The 24,247-nt window shown below is 39.6% G+C and overlaps 1 protein-coding gene across 1 annotated transcript in view; it reads right to left on the reverse strand.

The window, feature by feature from the left end:
- Positions 1 to 24,247, reverse strand: part of cps1 (carbamoyl-phosphate synthase 1, mitochondrial) — a 57,018-nt gene that overhangs the window by 13,399 nt on the left and 19,372 nt on the right. The window contains exons 22-32 of the mRNA XM_069662703.1: positions 20,470 to 20,611; positions 19,834 to 19,899; positions 19,413 to 19,476; positions 18,876 to 19,057; positions 16,616 to 16,810; positions 13,403 to 13,470; positions 10,167 to 10,242; positions 7,593 to 7,670; positions 3,982 to 4,089; positions 3,705 to 3,794; positions 3,202 to 3,372 (exon numbers count right to left, since the gene is read on the reverse strand). Coding sequence (XP_069518804.1) covers positions 3,202 to 3,372; positions 3,705 to 3,794; positions 3,982 to 4,089; positions 7,593 to 7,670; positions 10,167 to 10,242; positions 13,403 to 13,470; positions 16,616 to 16,810; positions 18,876 to 19,057; positions 19,413 to 19,476; positions 19,834 to 19,899; positions 20,470 to 20,611 — 1,240 coding nt within the window. The remainder of the gene's footprint in view (positions 1 to 3,201; positions 3,373 to 3,704; positions 3,795 to 3,981; positions 4,090 to 7,592; positions 7,671 to 10,166; positions 10,243 to 13,402; positions 13,471 to 16,615; positions 16,811 to 18,875; positions 19,058 to 19,412; positions 19,477 to 19,833; positions 19,900 to 20,469; positions 20,612 to 24,247) is intronic.

Consider the following 24,247-nt stretch of genomic DNA (forward strand, 5'->3'; position numbering starts at 1 on the left):
TGTTCCTATGAGTTTGTATAAAAAGACAGAAATTACACAAAGGGGACTTGTTAGTGAGAGGAAAACATGGCCTCAAACGAGGGACTGTCAAAGAGAGAAAAGAGGCAGCAAGAGCAACAGAGTGTGGTTGAGAGGGAAGGAGACAGATAAATGGAGATGGTCTTTCTGGATGGCTATGAGTTGTGCCTCGTGATGATACATGAGGACAATGAGGACGAAGGCTGAGAGGGTACATTCTGATGACATACACTTCGGGCAACTAAGGCTGTATAATGGCCTCAGACGTTCAGCATGTTTACACTCTGGGCTTGTTTTCTAGGAAGCAATACTGTGTTAAATAGGAAGAAAGAAACTAGAACTACTTTGTTAAACAGTCGTCATGTATTGGTGCTGGGTTTCCGGAAAGGCCCATTTTAGTCAAGGGGTATGAAGTCTGTATCATAGACTCTGAGTAAACTCTGGAAGTCTTTTAAGCCTGGCGCCTGGAGTATTCAGAGCTCTGATTAATATTCCTCACCACCGTGCCGACTAGAAATTGAAAACTTTAGGTGGTGGGGAAGAGTGGGGGATTATACCTGCGTGATTGGCTCCAAACTACAGCCATTGTTACAGCAGCTCTGTTGTAATTAGACAGAGAAATTACTTTGGAAAAAATAGCTTTGGAACAGCTGGCGACACGAAAACTCTCTCATAACCAATCTAAGAAGTAAGCCTCCCAGTCGGTGAGGAAGTACAACACCACCACCCCCCACCACCACCACCACCACCATCATCATGCCTAGGTGGAGGGATGAAGCAGTAATTGCTGTCTTTATAATGTGATCCAATGGAAGCTGTAACAAAACTACAGTACCTATTAACATATCATACATGTAGAGCTTGTTACATAGAAAGTAATTGTTGAGGATTACCTCATAGACCCGGCTGTAAGTTATTCAGAGACGTGGTAATTAGGACTTGTTGTATAGAAGTGAATTTTAATTTCCTTTCAAGTACCTTGCCACTTTTCCAGTTCCCACTGTGCATTGTGTGGCCACCTAACTCTTTGGACATAAATTACCTTTTTTTTGTGCAAATGTTGGTGGACAGAAGGCTGTTTCAAAATTTTAATGTTTTGTAAAACAAATCCCTTCGTTAAGCCTGGGGCAAATGTTTTAACATGGACACAAAGGCTATATCTACGAATGTGATGCAACAGCTCAATGAAGCCATGGTTCAGTACCTCTGTGTGCATCGACTCTATCATGGGTGGGGAACTAAAATGACAAAAGGGGAACTCTGTGTTCGGTGTGTGGATTACTTTTTGCCCTGGGCAGAGCAACACTTTGGGAGCACTTGGGTTGGACAGTGTCACATATAGCGACCAAAGGGCATTTGGTTGGTACTTGGGGTTGATTATAGGTCATGGGCCAACCAAAAAAAACACTAGGGCGCACTACAAGGATGCAATGGCTGATAACATGGTAACATAATTGATGACCAGCTTTAATGGATCAGTCCCTGCAAGAAATTGTGAAGTTGAGATCCAGAAAATTTGTCCAATCTCCGCAAATTTGACCAGTCAACCTATTTCCCGCACGGGCACTGACGTGTACAACACCAAATATTGAGCTTCACAGGTCTGCAATGTTATATAAACATCGGAGAGTATCTTGTGCCTTTAATATCTCTGCATGTTAAAGACTTACTTTTTTTAATGCTGTGAACCAGACAGCTGCGCCGTTCCAACTTGAGCTACCTGATCCGGTTTCAAACTAAAGTGTCTTTAATGAGATTCTATACAGTGAATCCATGATAACAAATCCAATACTCAGTGACTTCTTGTCATTATTTATCCATGTTGAAAACTGTTAAAAAAAACTTAGCTACTACCTGGTGCCTTTAACTTTCCACCAAACACAGGCCTTGTTACAAATGTGAGTCAGCATTGATCTCAAACACTGTTTTTACAGTGAGATAGTAATCATCTTCTCTTATCAGTGGTTTTATACAAGGCAATTCGATGGCATTTTTTTTTAGTTTAATTCAATTGTTTCACATTTTATTTGGCATCTTAACACAGAAATGGACTGGAAGTAAAGGCTTTATTGGAGTGTTTGTAGCTCACAGTGGATGTGTCATGTGTTACACACAAAAAAAGCCTGGAAAAAATCACAACTTGCATTGAAACTTTTTCAACAATCTGCTGTGAAATCAGGCATATTAGGCCACAACAGTCAAAGAAAAAACAAAAGTGAAATCCTGAAGGGACTGATTTATGCTGACCAAGACCAACACTTGGGCCGAGCAAAGCAACTCTTTAGGAGCATTTGGGTTGACCACATTAGGGCCTGGATGGCCACTGGTTTGATCAGATGGGCATCTGCTGTTATAATAGACTATTGAAGGACAGTTCAATTAGAGTACGCATGCATGCTTTTTATACGAGGCCTAAACCTACAGCATGCATGCGTTAACGTACCCAGGGAGGTTATCAGGATGGGGTTCAAAACTCTTAAGAAAAATTGTGCCTTTAATTTTAATTCCAAGATGTGTAGCTTGTAAGCCCATTTTGGCTAATGTTTGCTATATAGTGAGAGTTTGTCTGCAGTCGTCGGAGTCAAAGTGATTCAATCAGGTCAATCACGTTATAGCATTCTGGATGTAATGGATCACTTCATGAGGTTATTATAGTGGGGACACGTAAAGCATCCCAACTACTTTCATTCAACATTATTGTCTGATTTCTAGTTGAGATTGTGTGTAGTTTCACAAAATAATCTTTAGGGGTAAAAGCACAGGTTTTACTAATAAAGTTTAATAAAGCTCTCTTCTATTCAAATGGCTGAGTGACATGACAGGATCACAGTTAGCCAGCATGCACATTCCCAAGATCCAGAATCCCCATTCAATTTATTTTTTTCACCTGTGCTTTTCCTATTGTGGCATGAGGTAGAAAAAAGGTCTTTAAACCAAAAACTAAAGAGCCAAATTAGTTTGGACCAAAGATGATTGATACAGAAAATATATACAGTAATTGTGTGTGAAAAACCTCCTATATCAGCTTCTTTCTTATACAATAATTTTTCCATATACCCATCCATTCACTCCATGTGCTTTATAAGACCTAAACATTAAATAAAATGATGATTGAGAAGATAAAGATTGAAGACAGTCATGCAGTACCCAACTTTAAACAGTTATTATAGGTTATGTTCTCACCTTGATGCCAACAAAGTCTACTGGAATGATGGGTCTCTCCAGCGAGGGCAGGCTGGCCTCATCCATGGGCTCTCCCACCATCACTTTGGTTGCCACATTGATAAAGTCCACACCAATTGTTTTTGACACGAAAGGGAAGGAGCGTGACGCCCGCAGGTTGCACTCTATCACCTAAAAGGGTGAACAACACAAATACTGTCATTTTCATCACGCACCCTTCTCATCAAAGTGCACACTGACTAAGGCTTATTAAAAGATGAAGCAAACCCAGTGTTCTAGATATGTAAATAACCAATGCACAAACATACTGTACAAATGGCCAGAGTATACACAAACTCCTTGAGACATCAAAACTGAAGGCAACATTGTTCATAAAATCCATTCAGCTTTCAAATACTTCTGAACACAGGGTGATTTCAATCTGTGAGTGAATTGCGTTTGATGCAATAGGGTGTGAAACTGTCAATCTATTATTCAGTGAGACGGTGAGAAATATTACCTACCATGACATCATTGCCTTTAACCAGGAATTGAGTGTTAAAGGGCCCCGAGATTTCAAATTCTTGCGCAATTTTCCGTGTGGCAATCTTAACCTAAGAGCGACAGAAAAAGAACGCACACATACAATATATATGTGGTGAACAGTTCTGAAACAGCGTATCTCCATTTATATAAAATGGTTGTGGTTTGAATGTGCATAATGGATTATCAACAGACAAATCTTAGTATTGTTGTTATTCAGTTGACTCCCTCGTAATTAATGACGGTGGCTTGACTGACCTTTTCTAGCGCCCCCTGGCTAATACTCTGTGTTGGCAACATTAGTGTGGCATCTCCTGAGTGTACCCCTGCATCTTCCACGTGCTCTGTTATAGCATGGACCAGAACCTGGAGAAAGAAACAGTGATTACATCACATTTGTAGTACTTGCAAGCAGATCAAAGCCCTAATATGAAAAATCCCAACTCAAGGCAACTCATCTTTCACAGCCTTGGTCTGTTCTCTAGTGAGAACCGTTCAGACGCAGAGGCAGATGGCCTCCAAACTTGATGTGTTCATATCGCCAGTGCAACAGTGCAAAATTGTATTGTCAACATATGATGCTTGCTGCACTGAATTGAGAGGAAAGGGACACATTCAGTGAGGTAAACACATATTTAAACTCTATGAAGACAAGAGGTCCTGTATTTGTTGATGGACTTGCTAAGAAACAATGAACATGAGTATGCAATGTCAAAAGAATAACTTCCAATAATTCACCCACAGGAAAACAGATTTGTATAGCCAAGCAACTGTGCGAGTGTGTATGTGTATGTGTGTAAATGAGCTGCCGTGTCATTAGCTCATTTAAACTGCTGCTAACCACAGTATTCATTAGCACTCTTCAGATAGAGCCTGTAATTAATACGTATTATCTCTGACTTTTCCACTCTCCCACACATATATCTCACACACACGCACGCACACAGTCTGGCCAGGAATAATGAGGCCTGTTTGGTATTCAATGAATGGACAGCTTGTTAATGTGATACTGAAGATAATGGAGAGGCTGTATTCAGGAAAAACACAGGGAGAAAATCTACCATACAAGCGGATTGGCCACGTTCAAACTGACACCCTTGAAATGACTCCTGGAGCCTAAACAATAGGAAAACAGACAGGGCGTTCAGGACGAGTGTCTAGGAGGCTCTGTTGCTTAGTGTGACTTACAAAGATAACCATTATATAGTTATACAAGTTTTCAAAAGTTAAAGTAGCACACGCAAAGTGACTGTTAATGTTAAACTTTAACTTATGGGAAACATTACAAAATTACAATTAACTTTATTCTGTATAATTCCTTAATGTGCCCTTTTTATATCCCCCATAATGCACTTCAGCATCCCACAGAAAAGGAGAAACAGAATGTCTAACATAGCAGCCCGTTTTTATGCGAGTCGTCTGTGGATTAATTTACATGATAGCATGCGAGTGAAATAACTACAACACATTCATTTAAAGTTCCCCTGCAGACATGATTCTAATGAAAATACATGTGCAATGGTTTGTTATAGTTTTTCAAGAAAATGTAAAATTTACTAATTGGAAATCTCTTTAAATTACATTCATTTGTTGATTTATTGAATTCTAGAAATATGCAAATATTGTTCATTTTACATGTTTAACAGCCGGACATATGATGTGTCTCACTGTTCATATCCCCCCGCTGCCTCTTTGTTGCCACTCGCATCGTATTTAAAACCCAGTTGCTTGCTTACAAAACAGCAACAAAAACAGCTCCTGCCTGCCTGAACGCCCTCATCCAGGTCTACACTCCCTCCCTCCTTACTACACTCTGCCAATGAAAGGTGCCTGGTGCTCGCATCACAACAGGGCCCTAAGTCGCTAGTCTTCTCCTCTGTAGTCCCCAGGTGTTGGAACTAGTTACCAAACTCCATTCGGTCCGCAGAGTCCCTTTCCACCTTTAAGAAGACGCTAAAGAGCCAGCTCTTTCATGAACACTTCCAAACTTAATGATACTGATGCTATTGATGATGTTGACATTGAGGATATTGTTGATGGTGATTAGGATATTCATGATGATGATTATGACTATACTGACCTTGTTGATGTTGTTGGTGATGATTTAAAAAATAAAAAAACGCCCTGTGCACTGCCTGTCCAATCGCACTGAAGCTGTTTGTTGGCACTTACTGACTTAGTTACCTCCTGTCTTGATCGTTGCTTGTGTTGTAATAACTCTCAGATGTGCGTCGCTTTGGATAAAAGCGTCTGCTAAATAACAACATTGTACTACTCCAAAAGTCAATTCGGTGTATGTGCACTTGAGGTTTCATGTTTCTTCATCACACCTGTGAAAGTTGAAAAGCGAACCATGATTGGCTTCTTTAATAATCGTAATTGTGTCAAAACATTCAGCTTGTACATTCATCTGTTAATCTGAGCAGAGAGAAACTTTTACCTTCACTGCTAATTAAAAATAAAAAAGTCAAAGTGTCAAAGTCACTTACACGGGGCGCCAATTTGTCTCACTGGTTAAATCATTCGTCCCATGTACAGAGGCTTCAGTCCTCGATGCGGCTGTCATGGGTTCAAGATTCAAGACGTTTATTGTCACTCCCGTTATACAAGTAGAATCATGTGAAATTCTAATGCTGGGAGGCTCCACTTAAGAATTTCACACTATTGTACTTGTATAACCAGAATGACAATACACGTCTTGAATCTTGTCCCTACATGCGTCCCACGTACAGAGGCTCAATCCTCAATGCGGCTGCCCCGGGTTCAACTCCCACCCTCGGCCCTTTGCCATGTGTCATACCCTACTCTCCCTTCCCCTGTCTCCACCACTGTCCTCTCTATAAATAAAGGCATAAAAGGCCAAAAAAAACAACCATTAAAAAAAAAAAAAGTCACATCACTCTGCACAGTGAAGGTCAAACATCAGAGTAAAGCGACAAATAGTGAAACGCTTGTTTGAGGGCAGGAGGACTTTGATAAATGCAATGCAAATAACAATAGTTCAGATAGTATTCTTGCTCTTTCTGTACCAGAAACTGAAAATGCAGTTCAAGTGATTTTTGTTTTACCATTTCGACCGCTGAAGTGTACTCTTACTACTGTTTTAATTTGGAATTTTGTACTTCATCTATGGATAAAGGAAGTAAAAAAAAGTGGTATAAGTACAGTAGATTTATAAATAACCTATAGAGAGCAGAGGAAAACACAAACAAGAAAAACAACAGTTAAGAAGAAATGGGTTGCACGTTGATCAAAACTATTTGTTAACCAGAATGATTTTAATATGACCTTAACTGATGTAATTTAAAAAGAAAAAAAACATTAAGTACAACCACTTTCCTGGATTTTGATTTTAATGTCTTCCATCCTCCCAATCGGATCTGTCTCGGCTGAAACGTCTTTTCACTGAAGATGAATGAGATTACTGCTGCTTTATTCATCTACCGGGCTCAATATCTGTCTCACCTCTCCATTTAAAATGAAAAATAATGCAGGACTGAATACTTGTAGGCTACGGAGATGAATAATAATAATACTGTTATAGATGAAAATTTGGTCGAACAGGTCAATATAAATAAAAGAGACAAATAATGTTTCTAAGGTTGTGTCACTGTGCAAACATTATGTTACATTTAGAAAAAGATGTATACTCTCCATTTATTAAACCAAACCAAGTGCATTTCTCTCTCTTTTTACCTGACCCTTTGGGTGTTGTGTAATGCAGACAGAACAAAATCATATACCAGGGACAGGCGATATATTTTATCTCCTTTCGGTCTAAACTGCAAAGACATACACTGGCTAGCAATACAATGGTGTTAATGACAAAAGCTCATATACCTGGATGGAACATGTCAGTAATGTCTCACCTTGCCACTCTTGGCCACAGCGTCCACCTCTACCTCCCTGGCACCGCGGATGAACTTGGTGATGACCACTGGATGCTCCTGGAGGACAGAAGGCGGGAAAGTTATTCTCTAAATGAATCAACCAGGCCTGAATATGGTTGTTGCCATTTGTGTCACTGGTGAAGTCTGGGAGATTTTTGAGTGTTGGAGAACAGAGCCAATATTACAGTTTTAGAGTTTACAGTAGAGTTTAAAATGAAGCAATGACTCTGGGTTATATGCAAACGTTTCGTTTTAACTGGAGGCTTTTCACATGAAATAAAACATCATCGGTTGCTTTATTTTCTGTTTTTGAGACAGAACTATTTAATGTTCTTTACTTTTCAAATTTGTTGGCTGACCACGATCAAACTCAGTCTGTGATTTACTTGACTGCAGGCAGCAAAACAAACAGAAAGTGACGATGGCTGCAGTTCAGACTTGGCAAATCTTCTCCAGAGGAGCACCTGCTCATGTTAATGGGCCACAGACTACAAAGAGACTCACTTACTGCTCAGGATTTCACACCAAGTATTAATTACGTTTTCAAGTTAGTGTTAATTAATCAAATTACACGGCATGGACTCTAATTAAGACTTTGTATTCAACTTGGTACAAATCCTAAGCTATACTTCTGATGTTTACATCAGCACTTTAAAATGGAAGCTGAAGGTCACTGATTTAACCTGATGGTCATTACCTCAGTTTGAATCCAATATGCTGGATTACAGAGCCAATAAAAACAGAAAAACATTCAACTGTTCAATACCTTGAAGATATAATCTCGAAGTTCTCAGTTTCGTTGTATTTTGCGGCACCTTATGGCGATAAAAGGCAATTACGGCCACAAATGGCCTAGATAACCAGACGTCTACAGTTGGCTCCCTTTGTTACGATTGTAACTCTTGATTTTCCTCGCTTTCCTTTTCAGACTGTTTGCCTTCATCTGAGCGTCAAATTTGTTGCTTTTTCTTTGGATTTTCACTTATTTTTGAAGTTGTATCTGTAGTCATCGATCTTTTCTTTGTTTGTTCAGCCATAGTAGATTACTGTTTACTCGCAACACTAGCAGAGACTGGAAAAGCAGCCGCTCAACTCCGCCTACCCTCTCTGGCAGACCAACCACTGCTGGGTGATGGAAAACGCGTCACTAACTGGCCGTCGCTTGTGATTTTTTCCACCACCAACAGCCAGTCCGTAAAACTGCAAATGCAAAGGCAGTGGGCTCAATCACCATTGTGTTACCACATTTGGCGAAAGATAGTGACTTAACAGACATTTACTTAATTGAAAATCTTATTGATTATATCTTTAAAAAGGTATAATAAGTAGGATATTCTAGAAAAATATAATATATAGGGGCTGCACGGTGGTGCAGTGGTTAGCGCCTCACAGCTAGAAGGTCACTGGTTCAAACCCCGGTTATGGCAAGGTGGGCCTTTCTGTGCGGAGGTTCTCCCGTGCATGCATGGGTTCCCTCGGGGGTCTCGGGCTTCCTCCCACAGTCCAAAGGCATGCTTGTAAGGTTAATTGGTAACTCTAAATTGTCCATAGGTGTGGGTGTGAGTGCGAAAGGTTGTCTGTCTCTGTGTGTCAGCCCTGTGATTGACTGGCGACCAGTCCAGGGTGTACCCCGCCCTTCACCCAATGACAGCTGGGATAGGCTCCAGCCCCCCGCGACCCTGAACAGGATAAGTGGCATAGATAATGGATGGATGGAATATAATATATAATATAATATAAATCATCACTTTGTACATACATGTACATCACTATACATACACCCTTTTGAGACCCTTCCCTCTGCATCTAGAGGCGCTGTTGTGGTTCCCTGAGCCAATCACAGCGTAGAGGTGAGTGTGGAAGTGGTTCAAATTAGCAACTGGACCCCATTCAGACAGGCAAACATGGCAAAAAGCGATGTAGTGTTGGCTTTCTTTCTGATGGACAGGTAGGTGCCTCAAACCGGGTAGGACAAGCTAACTGGCAGGTTAGCATGCTAGAGCAAAGCTAACTGGGGTTGGCCTGCTCTTGCACGAGAGAGTGAGAGTGAGCTTCTGGTGACGAAGAGCCCAGGAGGAGGGGCCCAGTTTAAATGTGTTGTTGACAAAATCCAAGGAAAAATTCTACTTATATACCTTTAAAGTGTGCGTATGTTAAGTACGACACAAGAGCATGTCATTATAAATCAGTTTAAACATGTTAAACCACCATTAAGACTTGCTTTGTGCTCTCAATGTGTGATCTGTGCATGTGTGTCTGTTCTTCCAGCCCCAGGTAGGGGCCCTTTGAGGGGCCAGGTGCCTCAGAGCCACCTGAGGGTTCAGTGAAGTGGGGACACACACACAATACTAGCCAACAGCCATGCCAGCTGGTAGCAGTAGTTAATTGAAAGCACAGGGACAACAAAACACACAAAAAAAGGGTCTGAGTGTGTATGTACGAGCGTGTAGTGGAGAGAGATATCACTTGTCATAACATGCGACATGTGAAGGCAGCATGGCAACATGCGTGTCTCACATGTGCAGGCATGCACATTGTTAATACTGATCTCACCTGGGACACCTGAGTGGCCTCCTCCAAGAAGCGTTTCATCTCTTCCTCTCCATACGCAACGTTCATAGCAGAGCCACTGGTGAAATCCAGAAGAAAGAGAGAGAGTATGAGGGAGAGAAAACAAAAGGCCACAGGAGAGGAAGAGAAGCAAGCAAACAGGAGAACATAGAAGCTTCAAATGATCGTTCAAAACACTCATTATCTCTCCGTTGCATCACTATTACCATCGGGAACAAGGTCTGGAAACAGTCAAAATAAGGAGAGAGAGAGAGAAAAGGGAGAAGAGCAGCTATTTAGGTCGAAAAGCACTCCAGGCTCCTCAAAACGAGTTCAGAACTTAGTCATTAAAATACAACAGATTTGGGCTAGTTTTGTTGTGGTTGTTGTTGTTTTTGATTTCAGTCTGCTAGCTGGGTTATCGTTGTGTTTGATAAGAAGGAGTTGAGAGAAACAGGACAGAGACAGGCCACAGGCTTGGGTCAGATCTTTATTCCTTAGCCGTCTGTTGCTCCGAGGCAGACATATGTCCAACCCCCAAATGAATACCGGCCGCTCATTTAAGTACAGACAATAACAGGTTCATTTGCATTAAAATTCAGGCATAACATTGAACTAGATGCCACCTAGTTTCTGCTCGACTGTTCTCTTAAATTCCACATGAGTCATTAAGAAGAAATGTCTTTATGATTTCATATGATTGTTATGAAGAGGCTGTATGTTAGCTTAATGTTATCCCTGAGAATATGAGTCAGTCGTCTCTTTAGAGCCTTTTAACAAAATAAAATGAATACGCATAAATTTAAATGTAATCAGTCTATGTGTCCAGCTCATACTGCTCCTGTCCTACTGCAGTAACAGTTGTACTTTCAAAAGTAGTGTCTTGATGATAGTGAAGATGATATAACATTAGTTTGGCTGCTGTTGCTCAGTGGTAGAGTGGAAGTGGAAGTGTCCTTGGGCAAGACGCTGAACCCCAAATTGTTCCCTAAGGCATAGCCATCAATGTGTGAATGTGCGTGAATGTGACTGGGTAGATCCTGATGGCCAGATTGTCAATTTGCATAGCAGCCTCTTTCATCAGTGTATTAATGTGTGTGTGAAAGGGTGAATGTGACATGTCGCATAAAGGCACTTTGAAGGGTCTGAAGACTAGAAAAGTGCTGTATAAGTGCACTCCATTTACTATTCACCATTCACTATGTCTGTCTTGTTTGCCGAAGATTGGTAGATGTATATCTTTATACCAGTGGACTATGATAAGTCATGACATTGGCTATTACTTGAGTGAAAATTGAGAGTGACATTGTTATTAAAAGCCCTTTTTACACTGCCAGTTCAAGGCGGGATTATTACGCCTCTGTTACGTTCCATCTTCTATGTAGAATGCATGGAGGTGTAATGGTGGGGCGAAGTCGTTCCTCTGAGCCGGCATCAGAGGTAGTAGCAGAGGCGTAACAGAGGCGAAACAGCGTCTGTGTAAACTGCAGAGCCGGCAGGGTGGAACAGTGCCTTGTGTATGTATTTGAAGCATGCGCTGTTTGCTTACACCTCTCGCACGCGGAGTGCTGTGTAAAAACACACTGGGGCAGCTTTACGCCGCCATTGCATGGTCCAGTGTAGAATGACAAAGGTGGCATGAGGACGGAGCTTCGTTGTGGCGCTGAGGCAGAACCGCAGTGTAAATAGGGCTTAGAGATTGACCACTTGTTTTCTATCTGCAGGCTGCAAAGAGCGGACAACATTTAAAGGAACTGAGAAGAAATGTGTTTATTATAAATCAAACACTGCATCTAAAATGAGACTGAGCCAGAAGATAATATTTCTTTCTATCGCTATACAGACTCTTCTCTCACTTCATACTATTTCATACAGTGCGACTGTATTTGCAGAGCAGAGAATGACATCTTTCAAAAAGAAAGAAATTCTACAGATCCGCTGAGTATTTCAATTTGACCCTTATCGTCAATGTTAGCTTCTGCAGCAATTGTACACAGACATGTTGTAGTGTGTTTCAGCTATGGAATGACATTTGTGTGGATGTTTCACTTCTAAAGAAGTCACTTAGAAAAATGGTATAACTAGGAACTAGTTGTGCAAACAGTCTTAATTGCCTGTGCATATAACTTAGCATTTTATAGCAGCGTTGGCAGGTTGCAGCAATTATTCTGCAAAGTAAAATGGTGACATAACTAAAGGGACTGATTTATAATAATTACAAAAAAAGAGATATATAGTTTTCTGTCTAAAATATTACATGTTTGTATTTTGGGGCTGAATGTTTTAAACTTTGTTTGTGTAGTTGTGTGTGTGTTTTGAGTGTAAATGTGAGAGTTTGTGAATATGTACTGAAGCTTAATGTTCACAAATTATTGACAAGTATGTCAAAAAGTAAAAGTGTGAGAGTGAGAGTGAAAGCTCTTTGGGGATGGGAAAGGATCCGAGCTTGTTCACCCTAACCTGATGCTGGAGAGAGAGAAGAGGAGAGGCTCATTTTCCCTGCTAAAAGTTTCCAAGTACGTATTAAATAAGCCTGATCAGATGACGGAAGTCTCTAGTGCGCACGCTATATGGGCACTTGGGCCGGTGGGTCATTCAAGCTCTGGGTAACCGACACAAGTGACTCAAAAACCCGACTCTCTTTAGTAAGTGACTCATATAAACTTGAGTTAGTAAAAAAGTCGGACCTGCGTCTCTAAATTATATTACTAAAAATAGGATTAGTGCTACTTTGACATCAAGTTGAGGAGTTAAATTCAAGTGGATACCCAATTTGCTGAATGTTACATTGATGCTTAGTAGTTTTAAACATGATTTAGTTTAGGACACACTAAACTAACACAATAGATTCTATTTTTAAAAACACCTGAAAAACATGAACATGAAAAACCTGCCACAAGTTTGTTTTCAGTGACAAAGCTGCACACAGGGTCTCATCACGACACCTGCTGGACAAAAGAGTCACTGCAAATTTGAATCAGCTGCAGCATGAGCCAAGTGCATTAATCTTTAAAACTGAAACTGCATTTTTCTGTTAGCAGCGAGTCTACAAATTAGTTTTAAAGATCATCATTCACTTTCTACTTTCACAATTTAGCCAACCAGATCTATTCCTCCCTGTATTTGTTAATACATCTTAATCTGACAATTCATGCATTATTAAGAGACTAATGACATATTTATCTCATGTAGCCTATTGCTGTTTAAGTTTATGTTGGCTGACGTGTGTTAAAACTTACCTGAGAACATAGGAGGGGCGCAACAGACAGGGATAGCCCACCTGGTTGGCAAAAGTAAAGGCATCTTCCTGTGAAGGGAGAGAAAAGCTTATGTTGTAAGCTTCATCTTTCATTCTGTATGTAATATCATAATAGTGAGGCAGAAAGTCTTCTGAGAGGTCTGTCAGTCATTTGTTAATTTTTGATAAAATAGCATTAAAGACCAGCTCCCGTCAAGTTTTAAGACACAATGCTCTGCTTGTGTATGTTTTAATATGTTTAATTACCTTGCAAAAATCCTTCCAAGGCATCTCCTCCTTCTCTCTCATTAAAAACTCTGAATCTGCATAGTCCCCGCCCACTATGTGCTACGTTTCTCCTTTCGTAAAATGACAGCCGAAAACAAAACTCTGCTCGTTTAGTGGCAAATTGTTGAAACTTAGCTAGCTTGAAATTTAGTAATTAGTAGTACTGACGTTAACGTTAGTAGTCAGCAGTGAGTTTGCAAAAAATACGATGACGGTTACAGCTGGCTCGCGCATCGCCCAAGTGGTTGCCATAGGTTACACATGATGATATGCATAGCGTCATCCCGTCCATTAATGGGATTTGCTCCTTATGTTTGAGACATCTCAAACCTGCCAATCTGAAAATGTGTTGTTCAGCCTGTCCTTGGTACACTGCAGTTTATAAGCAGACAGGACAGAAATGAATATGTAGGTAACATTGATGTAAACCTGGCAGTTCAAATATTATTGGTCACAACATTAAATGTTAAAATACAAAATTTAGCCAATCTGTGTTGTTCTTTATCTCACTTTTAAGTGTTGTAAGAAGTTTTGGAGATTTGAAAAGCAAACACATTTGATTGCTCCAAAACAAGTTATTTTGAGGGGGACAAAGAAGAAATCCTATTCTAAAAAACACAAAAGCAGCTGTAACAGTCTGCAGTTCAACAAAAAATAACTATTGAAAAAAACACTAAGTGTTAAATAAAATAGTAGAAATGGTTTTAAAAGAAGGACATCAAATAGGCTGAGTTTCATCACCCATCACCAGCCTTTAACACAAGTTTTGTGTGTTATTTAATCTTTATGCAACTCTGTGCACTTATTCTTTTGGTATTTATGTTATGATACAAAGTTTTATGATAAGAGCCACTTGAGGAGAAAACAAAGAATCAATATCAAATCAAGGGTGTGGGTTTGCACTCATCCTCATATTTGGTGTGATAACCCTCTCATACAGCATCCCCATTTTACCCATGCTCAAGTCAGGCAAACACAGAACTAATCTAAGAAGTAAAATGGAGAGTACAAGTGCAACAACAATCACCAAAGAGGGGCTTCAATTCATCCCCCTTTGATTTTCTTTTCTTCCATTCAGTTCACGTGAGTCGTGGACAGAGTCGAGCAACGAGAGCAAGTCTGCATGTCCTCCTCCTCTTCCTGCTCCTTATCATCATTATCATCATCATCGCTCTTTCTCTCTACTCCACATCTCTCTGCAGATCGAGCTCTTTTTTTCTCTAAATCATTACCCACTGTTCACTCGCCAGGTGGAGTATCATTAACAAACACAAAATAGCTTCCCAGAGATGCAAGAACCGACTCCCCGCGTCTCTGCTGGAGGAATTCCAACCCAATAAAATCAAACCGTTTCTTTAAGATCCACACAGGGGCCCTGGAGTGCTTCAATCGGATATAGCTGTGAGCTGGTTTAGATGGCCAAACACAAAAACGTTTAACACATCAGTAAGTGGAGGGGCACAGTGCCTCTGTGAGGAAGGAAGTTCAACATATAATGAGACAAGAAGGGAAAGATGTAAAGCTATAGGGCTGGAAACTGATGTATTTTTGGTGTGGCTATAAGGTAGATAAAACCTCACCCCCCTAAAAACACTTTGATAATACATATTATTTTTATATATAACATATTTACAAACAAGAAAAGAAGCAACATTTTCAGCTCCAGAATACACACATTGAGAAACTGTCTGTGTAAAAAATTTAATTGTAAGTGACGCCATGATACCTTCAGCAAACTGGTACGGTTATATAATTGTTGTTTCTCTGCACTGTGTGATATTTTGAAAGAGTTTGACTAAAAATAAGCTGTAAGGGAAGGAAATCCCTTACTCTTCCTCTGCATGCATAAAATGAACCAGAATTGCAAGTTTCAGATTGAAACTTTACATTACTTTATGTTTTCTTGCTGGTTAGAGTGTAAAATGCAAATATTTGTCTTTAAAGCTACAGTTTATCTAGATGGGCATGTATGTTGTTTGTCTTAACCATAGACTGTATAAAAAGATGGACGACATGATAGCTCCCTAAAAGTGAAGCCAAAACATCTCTATCGCCCCCTGCTGACTGGCTGCAGTATAGGTCATAAAGCCCGCCTCCTCCATGTTAACAGATGTTAACAGAGTCTAAGTATGAAATCAAAACACATGTCAAATGCATTTTTCTCAAACATGGTTTCTGTCATTATAGTTGGTTCTTATCATGCTGGTTTACTTCCAAGTGTCTATTTTATTGACAAGTTTAGTTTCAATTAGTTATTTGATGCTGTAAAAAGGATGATTGACAGCTCTGTTGACAAATCCAGCTCCTGCATCCGATCTGTTCTGAATAAGCAGTATAGAGTAAGATCGGCGAGAGGAAAAGTAACTAAAACAATCACTACAGTCACTGAAGTTCCCATATCTGTGAATGTCTACTTCAGACCAACACAAAGAAGCTGTTCTGCTGTTAAACACGCCGATGTGCAGGATCTTTGCCGTTTTTTCGGTAAGTTAAGTGAGTGTTTTGGTTAGCGGAAGGGGCTACGGCGGCTCCACCTGCCGATCTCTACTGCGCAGCTCTGGCTCCGAATAACGTCACCATCATAAGATGGCAGTGCCCGCCTCCGGGCTATTTTGACTTTAATTTCATACAATTACAGCAGATGGAGACACGTTGTCCATCTTTATATACAGTCATTTGTCTTAACTAAGATTGCCCAAACACCTTTAATTTAGCGCCACTTAACTTCAGGGGATATTTACCATATTTTTCTGTGGGAAACCCTGATACCGGATACTGCAACTCAGAAAAGTCATTTTCTTTGTTTTTGCCAAAAAATAAGAGTCCTCTCGAGTAATACGATGTCACAGGCCTTAAGGGGGCACTTAGAAAGTTTTGTTCAGCATATTGTCCGAACCCATATCACAAATTATTTGTTATCTCTCACCAGGGAGCTGAGGGCCCTCCATGGGGCTTGGGCAACCCCCAGGTCATCAAGTATACTGGAGAAGACGGAGCGTTCCTCGGCTCTGTCGATCTGCAGCGGGCTCGTCCCCAGAATCCTTACTCCATTCAGATGCAAGGGGGCAGCCAAGTTGTTGGGGATCTGGCCTCCGACTGACACGATGCTGCCAGTGCAACTCTGGAGAGGAAACGATATGAGAGGATGAAACACAAAGAGAAAAATGACGATAAAACAGCAGGTTTATTAAAAACATAAGAAGTGGAAGGAGGAGAGACGCCTGTGGCAGGAGGTCCAAGACTTGACAGATGTCCTATCAGCCGATATTAACAGTCTGAGACCTGTGGCCACTTTCTTTTATTCTTGGGCGTGATCACACAATGAAATTACAAGACAAACAAAAACAAGTTGATCGTGGTCGTGCCTCAGCTTTTGTAATGTGCAAGTATGTGTGTGGTAAACAAATGTGTTAGCTCCTTTTAATAAGAGCGTGCAGCCCCTTTGCCTGTCTAGCTGATCCAGGGGGGATGCTGTTTCCATGGTAATACCAGGTTGTATCTCTTCATTATTCATGGGCCTGCTCTCCTGCTCCTGTCCAGGGTTTATCTTCATGCTCTAATGCCGTATTTATCACAGACACAGACACACATACGCACACACAGAAAGCAAGAGGGGACTGTAGCTCTGAGAGAGGGATGGATGTTAATGCGAACACCCCGAACAAACAAACACTTAATCACACCCTGATCCCATCGCAACTTTAACTGGATTATAATTCCTCTACATGGGAAAGTCAATGGACATTAGTACGCAAACACACAACACAATATAAATACTCAGAAACTTTTACACAGAAAATATCAGTGAAATAGTCACTCTCATGCACTGTTTTCCAAACTTAAGGGTTAGCTGGATGGTGCAATAAGGTTGGAGCCTTGTCATGTCACACATCTTAATTCAATTTGTTTAAGACACTGAACATTAGGCCAGATAATGATTATCACTTTAATTAAGGGTTATTAAAAGTAAAGATACTTTGTGTTATTTCCCCCCATTTTCGGGTGATACTGTTTTGTGTACAAGGGTTACATATAGGTTAGGGTTAGAGTAAGAGACTAGCAGACTTAGGATGATGTAAAGCTCAGAATCCTTATCTGTATTATTTTGCATTTCTGCAGTTACTGTAAATAAGTTAACAAATAAACATTTTCAAAACACCTTATCGAAATGCTACACAGCATTGTAAAATAACACCTTTAGCAAGCACAACCAATGATTGATGAATGCTACAGAGGAGCCATTAAACCTTTTAAAATCCATAAAAAATTCACACCTGTAACTACAGAAACCTACACTCTTAGATCTTAGGTGAGTCTATAGTGGTGCATTATAAATGTGCCAATTAGGACTCATTCAGAGTTTTCCCATTCTTCGTTAGAGCGATGGAGGGGTTTTGTTTGGTTTCCTTTTAAGATAAAGACCATCCTGGTGGTAAATACAGAAGAAGAAGCATACCTTACCAGCTTCTTATTTTCTATAGGAAAAAGGATCAGTGGAAAAGTCTTGGAACTTGATATTTTTGATTCATCCATTCTGTGTTTTTTAGCCTTGGAGAAATCTGCTATGATGTAACTAAATGATAATAAGTCTTATGCAAACTGCAAATGTCATTACATTTCTTAAATAGAGAATTATTATTTGGTGGTCCAGTAATTTGAGTGCTTATTATGCCATTATGTGCACAATGCTGTGTACAAATCTTAATGCAATAAATCTTCTTATATTGTCTTTTGTTTGATTTCCATTATTCTTTGCTCGTTCTGAATTGGTTAACATGATTGATTTCTGTTATTATATGTGCATTGAGTAATTGATCAATACTTCTCTGAGTTCAGTGCAATATTTCATTCAGATTCCACTCAATAAACATGAATATATAAGTAGCAGTTATCATCGACATAGCCCTGGGATAGATTGGCAACCTGTCCAGGGTGTCCTGTCTCTCTCCCAATTCATGCTGGGATAGGCTCAGAGATGCAGACCAGGCTACTGTATGTGTGTGTAGAACATGGATCACTTGTTCACAACATTGGTAGTGTCTGCAGTTTTCAGTATAAAGCTGAAAAAATTCATTGTCTGCCAATACAAAAGTCTTTTCACTGAGCAGGAGGGATGTATATACTCTAGGTTATTCTTGCTGAAATTTTGTCAAATAAGAAAGTGCTGTGTGTATGCGAGTCCTAACCTCCTGTTGGGTGATGTCCAGGATGCGCTCCAGGGTCAGCTCCTCAAAGTAAAGGCGGTCACACTCATCAAAGTCAGTGCTGACTGTCTCTGGATTGTGGTTGACCACCACTGTCCTCTTGCCCATCTGTCTCAAAGCTCTGATGCTGGACACTGCGCACCAGTCAAACTCAACACTACTCCCTGTTGGATCAAACAGTTCATAAATTTAAGTATGTTGGCCACAACAAGAGGTTCCCAAAATAAGCTTAAAACTAGGTAGCAGCTAAATAACAAATGTCACATTTGCTTTCCATTTAAATAATACTTAGTCTACCATTAATTTTTAACTTGCCAATTTTGTGTTTGGACTGAATTTTAATTAACCCAATTACTTCCCGAGTACCAAAGCTGTATTACATCAACTAAGTAACCCGCCACACAATTTGCTGGTCAAATTAAACTTTGTGCTTGCTGGGTACACTTGCTGTTGTTTTAATAACCCTAATTTGAATATCACATGATTGAGTTCCAATTGAAAGCTTATTCTTTGACTCACCAATGTGGTAGGGCCCACAACCAAGAACCATGATTCCCTGGTCTTTAAATTCCAGATCGTGCTCCTGATGGATTCAATAAATCAACAAAACACATGTTCATAGTGTCTGCATGTGGACATTAATACATCTTTAATATAGCAAAAAGAAACAAAGAGATCTTGCATTTTTTTATGACTTGTATTCCAATTTCAAGTACATTTTTGCAATTATTTATTTATTTATTTTTTAATTCATCAACTCTTATTTATACTGAGAGATCACTGGGTGGCTACCACCACTACAATGACATTAAGTCAATTTTTGTCTTACTAAAATGTATTGTCTATTAAAAAGGGTTTTGATTGGCTAAATGCAAAAGTACATACATCATAATGGTAATAGAAAAAATGCTTCTTTTCTTAGTTAGCAGAAACGACATACCTGACCATGATAAGTACAATACAGGTAGTTGGTCATTGCTGGATACTCTGCTGCCAAGGTGTCAATCTGAGAAACAGGATCAGAAAGCAGGTGACTCACAATTTATCGTCCTGTGGTAGTTCAGTTGATGAATAAATATCAAGGCAACAGGAATGTGGCAGTGTGTGTTAATAACTTCCACAGGTACCTGAGTTTAAAACTAATTAAAAAAAAACAAGAACTTTGTTGTGGTTCTGAGACAAGATAAAACAAAGCCAATGTTATAATTGAACTTAAAAATCTGAAGGCTTTTTAACAGGTGGAAAAACATATTTTATGTTAAAATCATCAGATTGTGAGTGCTGATACACTGATGGTCAAATCATTTCCTTTACGTATTTGGATGTTTAGACCTCTGAGTCGGAAATCCCAATCTGCATATAACCCATGTCAATACTGTGCGAGATGAAAGGAAACTACATAAAACCTTATATACATATATATATGTCCCCTAAATCTCTTCATTAACCTCCTATTTACATTTGTGGCCAAAGTATGCTAGTCTGTGTAAGTGTGTTAGTATTGTTTAGGCAGAGTCAGTTATCAGTGTCTACCTTTAGCTATGGTAACTCGAAGAAAGCTGACAGTGATGCTCACCTGTTTCACCCAAGGTCTGATGCCGTGCATGAGCCTCAGCTCTCTGGCTACTCTCTCGCTGGAGCCCAGGATCTGACCAACCTGCCGGTCTGAGAAGCCGTCCTGCTTGGCCTTCAGCAGCAGGTCCTTGGGTACTGTGTCACTGTATAAAGGGGACATTAAGTAATTGTAATAATACAGCTGATTGATACCCACTCACAACAATATATTTTGCCCATAATTAAAGTTGATGACATTTTGGACAGGGCATATTAAATCGCACACTTTAATCAGTGTCTCTTGGCCTGTAAGTATGCATTTCAGCCAGACCTGAATGTGGTAGTGAGGAAGTAGCAGCTACTGCTGAGGTAGATGGAGGAAAAGGACGAGTGAGTTTATTTTAGTACGTTTTCTTTCTGTGGCATCTTCTCATATATCAGTGGATGTTCACGTCCACTGAACTAAGAAGGTGAATCCAACAAGTTGGTGGGAACAGCCCACCTCAAAGTGATCAATAATACATCGACTGCAAAAGTGCCAGAGCACAAAGTTACAAAGTTCAGACATTTATAACCCGTATTAATCCATAAAACTTTAAAGCAAGTTGGGCTTAACAAGATAAATGGTGGATGGAATAAATTAAGGTATTAAAGGCCATTTTGAACTTAACATAATAAAACTATGAGTTTGTTTCCTGCTCAAATGAACAACATTGGGACCTGCTGCATTACCATATTCACATCTGGTGTGGTATGTCAATAATGCCCACAGTTACATATTGTTGGACACACACTCTATTTACAAAGTGTAGGTGGAAAGAAATGATGATGACAATATATAATATGCATTAACTTTACTGTTTTTTCCCCCCATAAATTCACCACTCTACTTTTCATCTCTGCTAAATTAATAAGTATTCAATGTAACTAAAAACTGATGACATCATATATCAGAGAAAAGTTAAGTCAGAAAAGTTAAGTTTGATTTTAGTCTTTGCTGCACTTTCTGACACAAACAGCTGACATACGGCATAAAACATTTCCCGACACCATCCTCTAGTCCCCACTGTGAACGGCACTTTGTCGTTTTCATAATATTGTATTTTCTTTTAATTGTTGTCTCTTCTACAAACCGCTGACCCAAACAGCTGATCCAATACCGTGTGCTGCATGCTTAGGAATACAGGGCTGTTTTGCAGATTAAGACATAGTGCCAATGGAAAGGGCAGTTTGACAAAAAACTAAAATACAGAGTACACTTAAACTGAGATGTGGGTTATATGTAGGACTCTGTTAAGTGGCTAAAGTACGTGGCCCTTCCTGCAGCGGTGATTTGCTTAGCTTCCGAGTAGGAACTCCGACCGGCTTCTCCTTACAGGGGCCGTGCTGATTGATAAGTACCTCATACAACCCCACTCCAAAAGATCCGAACCATCCCTTTAATAATGAATCAACAGATGCCTAGTGCTTGGCTACAATCAACGGTACTTGCAGTGTAAATATGCTAAAAATAAAACATTTGTCTTCTTTCCACAATCAATTACAAGTTAAAAGGTACAGCAGAGTTAGGACATTATTCAACTAAGAATACAATTTTGTTTTTGACATGGAAGTTTTGCAAGGACATATATCAATAGAATGACATCAAGTACATCACGTCGTGTTTAACTAAGCATAATGATTGGAGTCAAAGTGAAACTGCTAGTTTCTGCTTTCAGTGTAAAAGTGAACCTCTCTAACAGGCTTTCCCAGAATACATCCAAAAGTGACCTGAGTTTTCTCAGAGTTGGGAAAGTGTGAAAAGCCAGCAACTTCCCAGAAAGGGTTGCACATGTGAAATGCTGGTGTAATTACTGGACTGAAAGCTGATTCGGCCATAAAATAGTTCCAGTACATGTGACACTTAGTGACTCAAACCAGGGCTTCTCAAACTTTTTGGGGCAAGAGAAAATTTTCCCCAAGGACCCCTTCATAATCGCTACACCGATTAGGCATATGCTTACTACCATTTGTACTCTAAGATGCCATTGGAATTATCTGTATTGTATTTCAATTTGAATTATGTAATAATACCACTTATATACTTAAAAACAGAGGGTCATTTTATTTGAATTGCTTGTGGACTCAACTTGACAGCATTTACACTTTTCAGGTAATTGATCTTAAACGCTTTCAGAAAATTAACAGTAAGACAGCTGCAGGAGCAGTTTGTTGCGACCTGAGTGAGTTGAGTGATTCGTGACAGATTGACGTGATGTGTCACAATCATATCAGTTTCAACTGTTCCAAAGCTAACGTGGGTGGGAGTAATGGACACAATATGCTAGTTTCATTGCCCCAAATGGTCCTCATCTGTAGACATGCAGTTTTTAATGATACAGCACAATTTTATAATTTATTATAAATATACTTTAATTATTTCACGGACCCCCAGGTTATGGTTCACGGACCCGAAGGGGTCCTAGGACCCCACTTTGAGAACCACTGACTTAAACAACATGTAAATGCTTTTGTATTTGATATATTCAATAAATAAAATACTGGTTGTTTTCTGATAGCTATGGAGCTGTTGGAAGCCTCTTTGACATAGCACAACTAAAGGTCTCAAGTTAAACTAAACACATGAATGAACAGTCATGAAATTGATATTGATCTTCTCAGGGGTGAGCCCCACAAAGGAAACAACAAGAGTGTTTCCTGTAATGCCATGGTATTGTTTTAACCCCAGGTAGAGACAAAATGAATTTTTATTTCTGCTAAACCCCAACTTGCTCTCCCTCCTCCTTATCTGAATTATTTATGACCTTGTAGCGTAACAATATTGGAAATGTCAAGTGTGTTTTAACTCCCGCTGCACATGGCCGGGCCGAGAAATAACAAACCCCAGAAAAATGACGAGGAGAGAGAAGCAGGCTCGAGTTTGAATCAGAGGAAGGAGAGACATTTGATCTGAGAGCCTGGTTGTCTTAAAGTATCCTCTTTGGAAGTACAGTTTAAAGTGAGAAGGGAATCCACCGCATACTATTAACCTATGTGTATACACGCTAACAGACAAATACAACATGGTGTGTTTGTTTGTGTTTTGCATATGTGAGAATACTGTTTATGACTGTCACTTTTTATCACTCTGTACACAGGCAACGTACCAAACACAAACATGTACACAGGAAACGTTCACTAAATAAGTGAAAAATCAACAAAATGAAATAGTTTCTTTACTTAATAGTTTAAATCTTTAAAATATTAGCATGATGCTTTTGTGTGTTGGATATTTGGTGTCCTTATAAATTGGTAATGTCCTTTAATTTTGAGAGGGTCACTTATTCCCTCAACAATCAGGTGAAAAACTTTATTTATCCTTAAGTTGAATATTTGGTTGTAGTTATTTAATATGTTTTTATCAGCTAATGTTGGTTGATTTATACATATCTTGGATTAAGTAGATTATTATTTAACTTTTTTTTTTTCTTGTTGCTTTGATTTCTAATCATTGTTCTCTGCCAGGTCAACTTCCTGGATGAGGGCGGTTCTCTCATGAACCCGCGCACATGAATGCCCCATGCTGCACCAGGTGCTGGGAATCTTGAATGTTGGACTTTGGGATGGGGGAGGATGTGATGGTTTTTCTTTTATGTTGAATACCAACCAAAGTAAGATGAACTCTAGCTTAATGAATATTTTGTAGAGTTATTTTACATTTTTCACAACCTCTTTTTCAGTAGGCTGGGGATCCCCTTCTAGATAGTTTCCTCTGTGTTTTCATTGTGCTCTTTTTAGATGTATGTTGATGCTGAAACAAA

The sequence above is a fragment of the Semicossyphus pulcher genome, unplaced genomic scaffold, assembly GCF_022749685.1.
Source record: "Semicossyphus pulcher isolate SPU_LCO1_2020_fin unplaced genomic scaffold, fSemPul1.0.p SCAF_15, whole genome shotgun sequence".
Classification (NCBI taxonomy): Eukaryota; Metazoa; Chordata; class Actinopteri; order Labriformes; family Labridae; genus Semicossyphus; species Semicossyphus pulcher.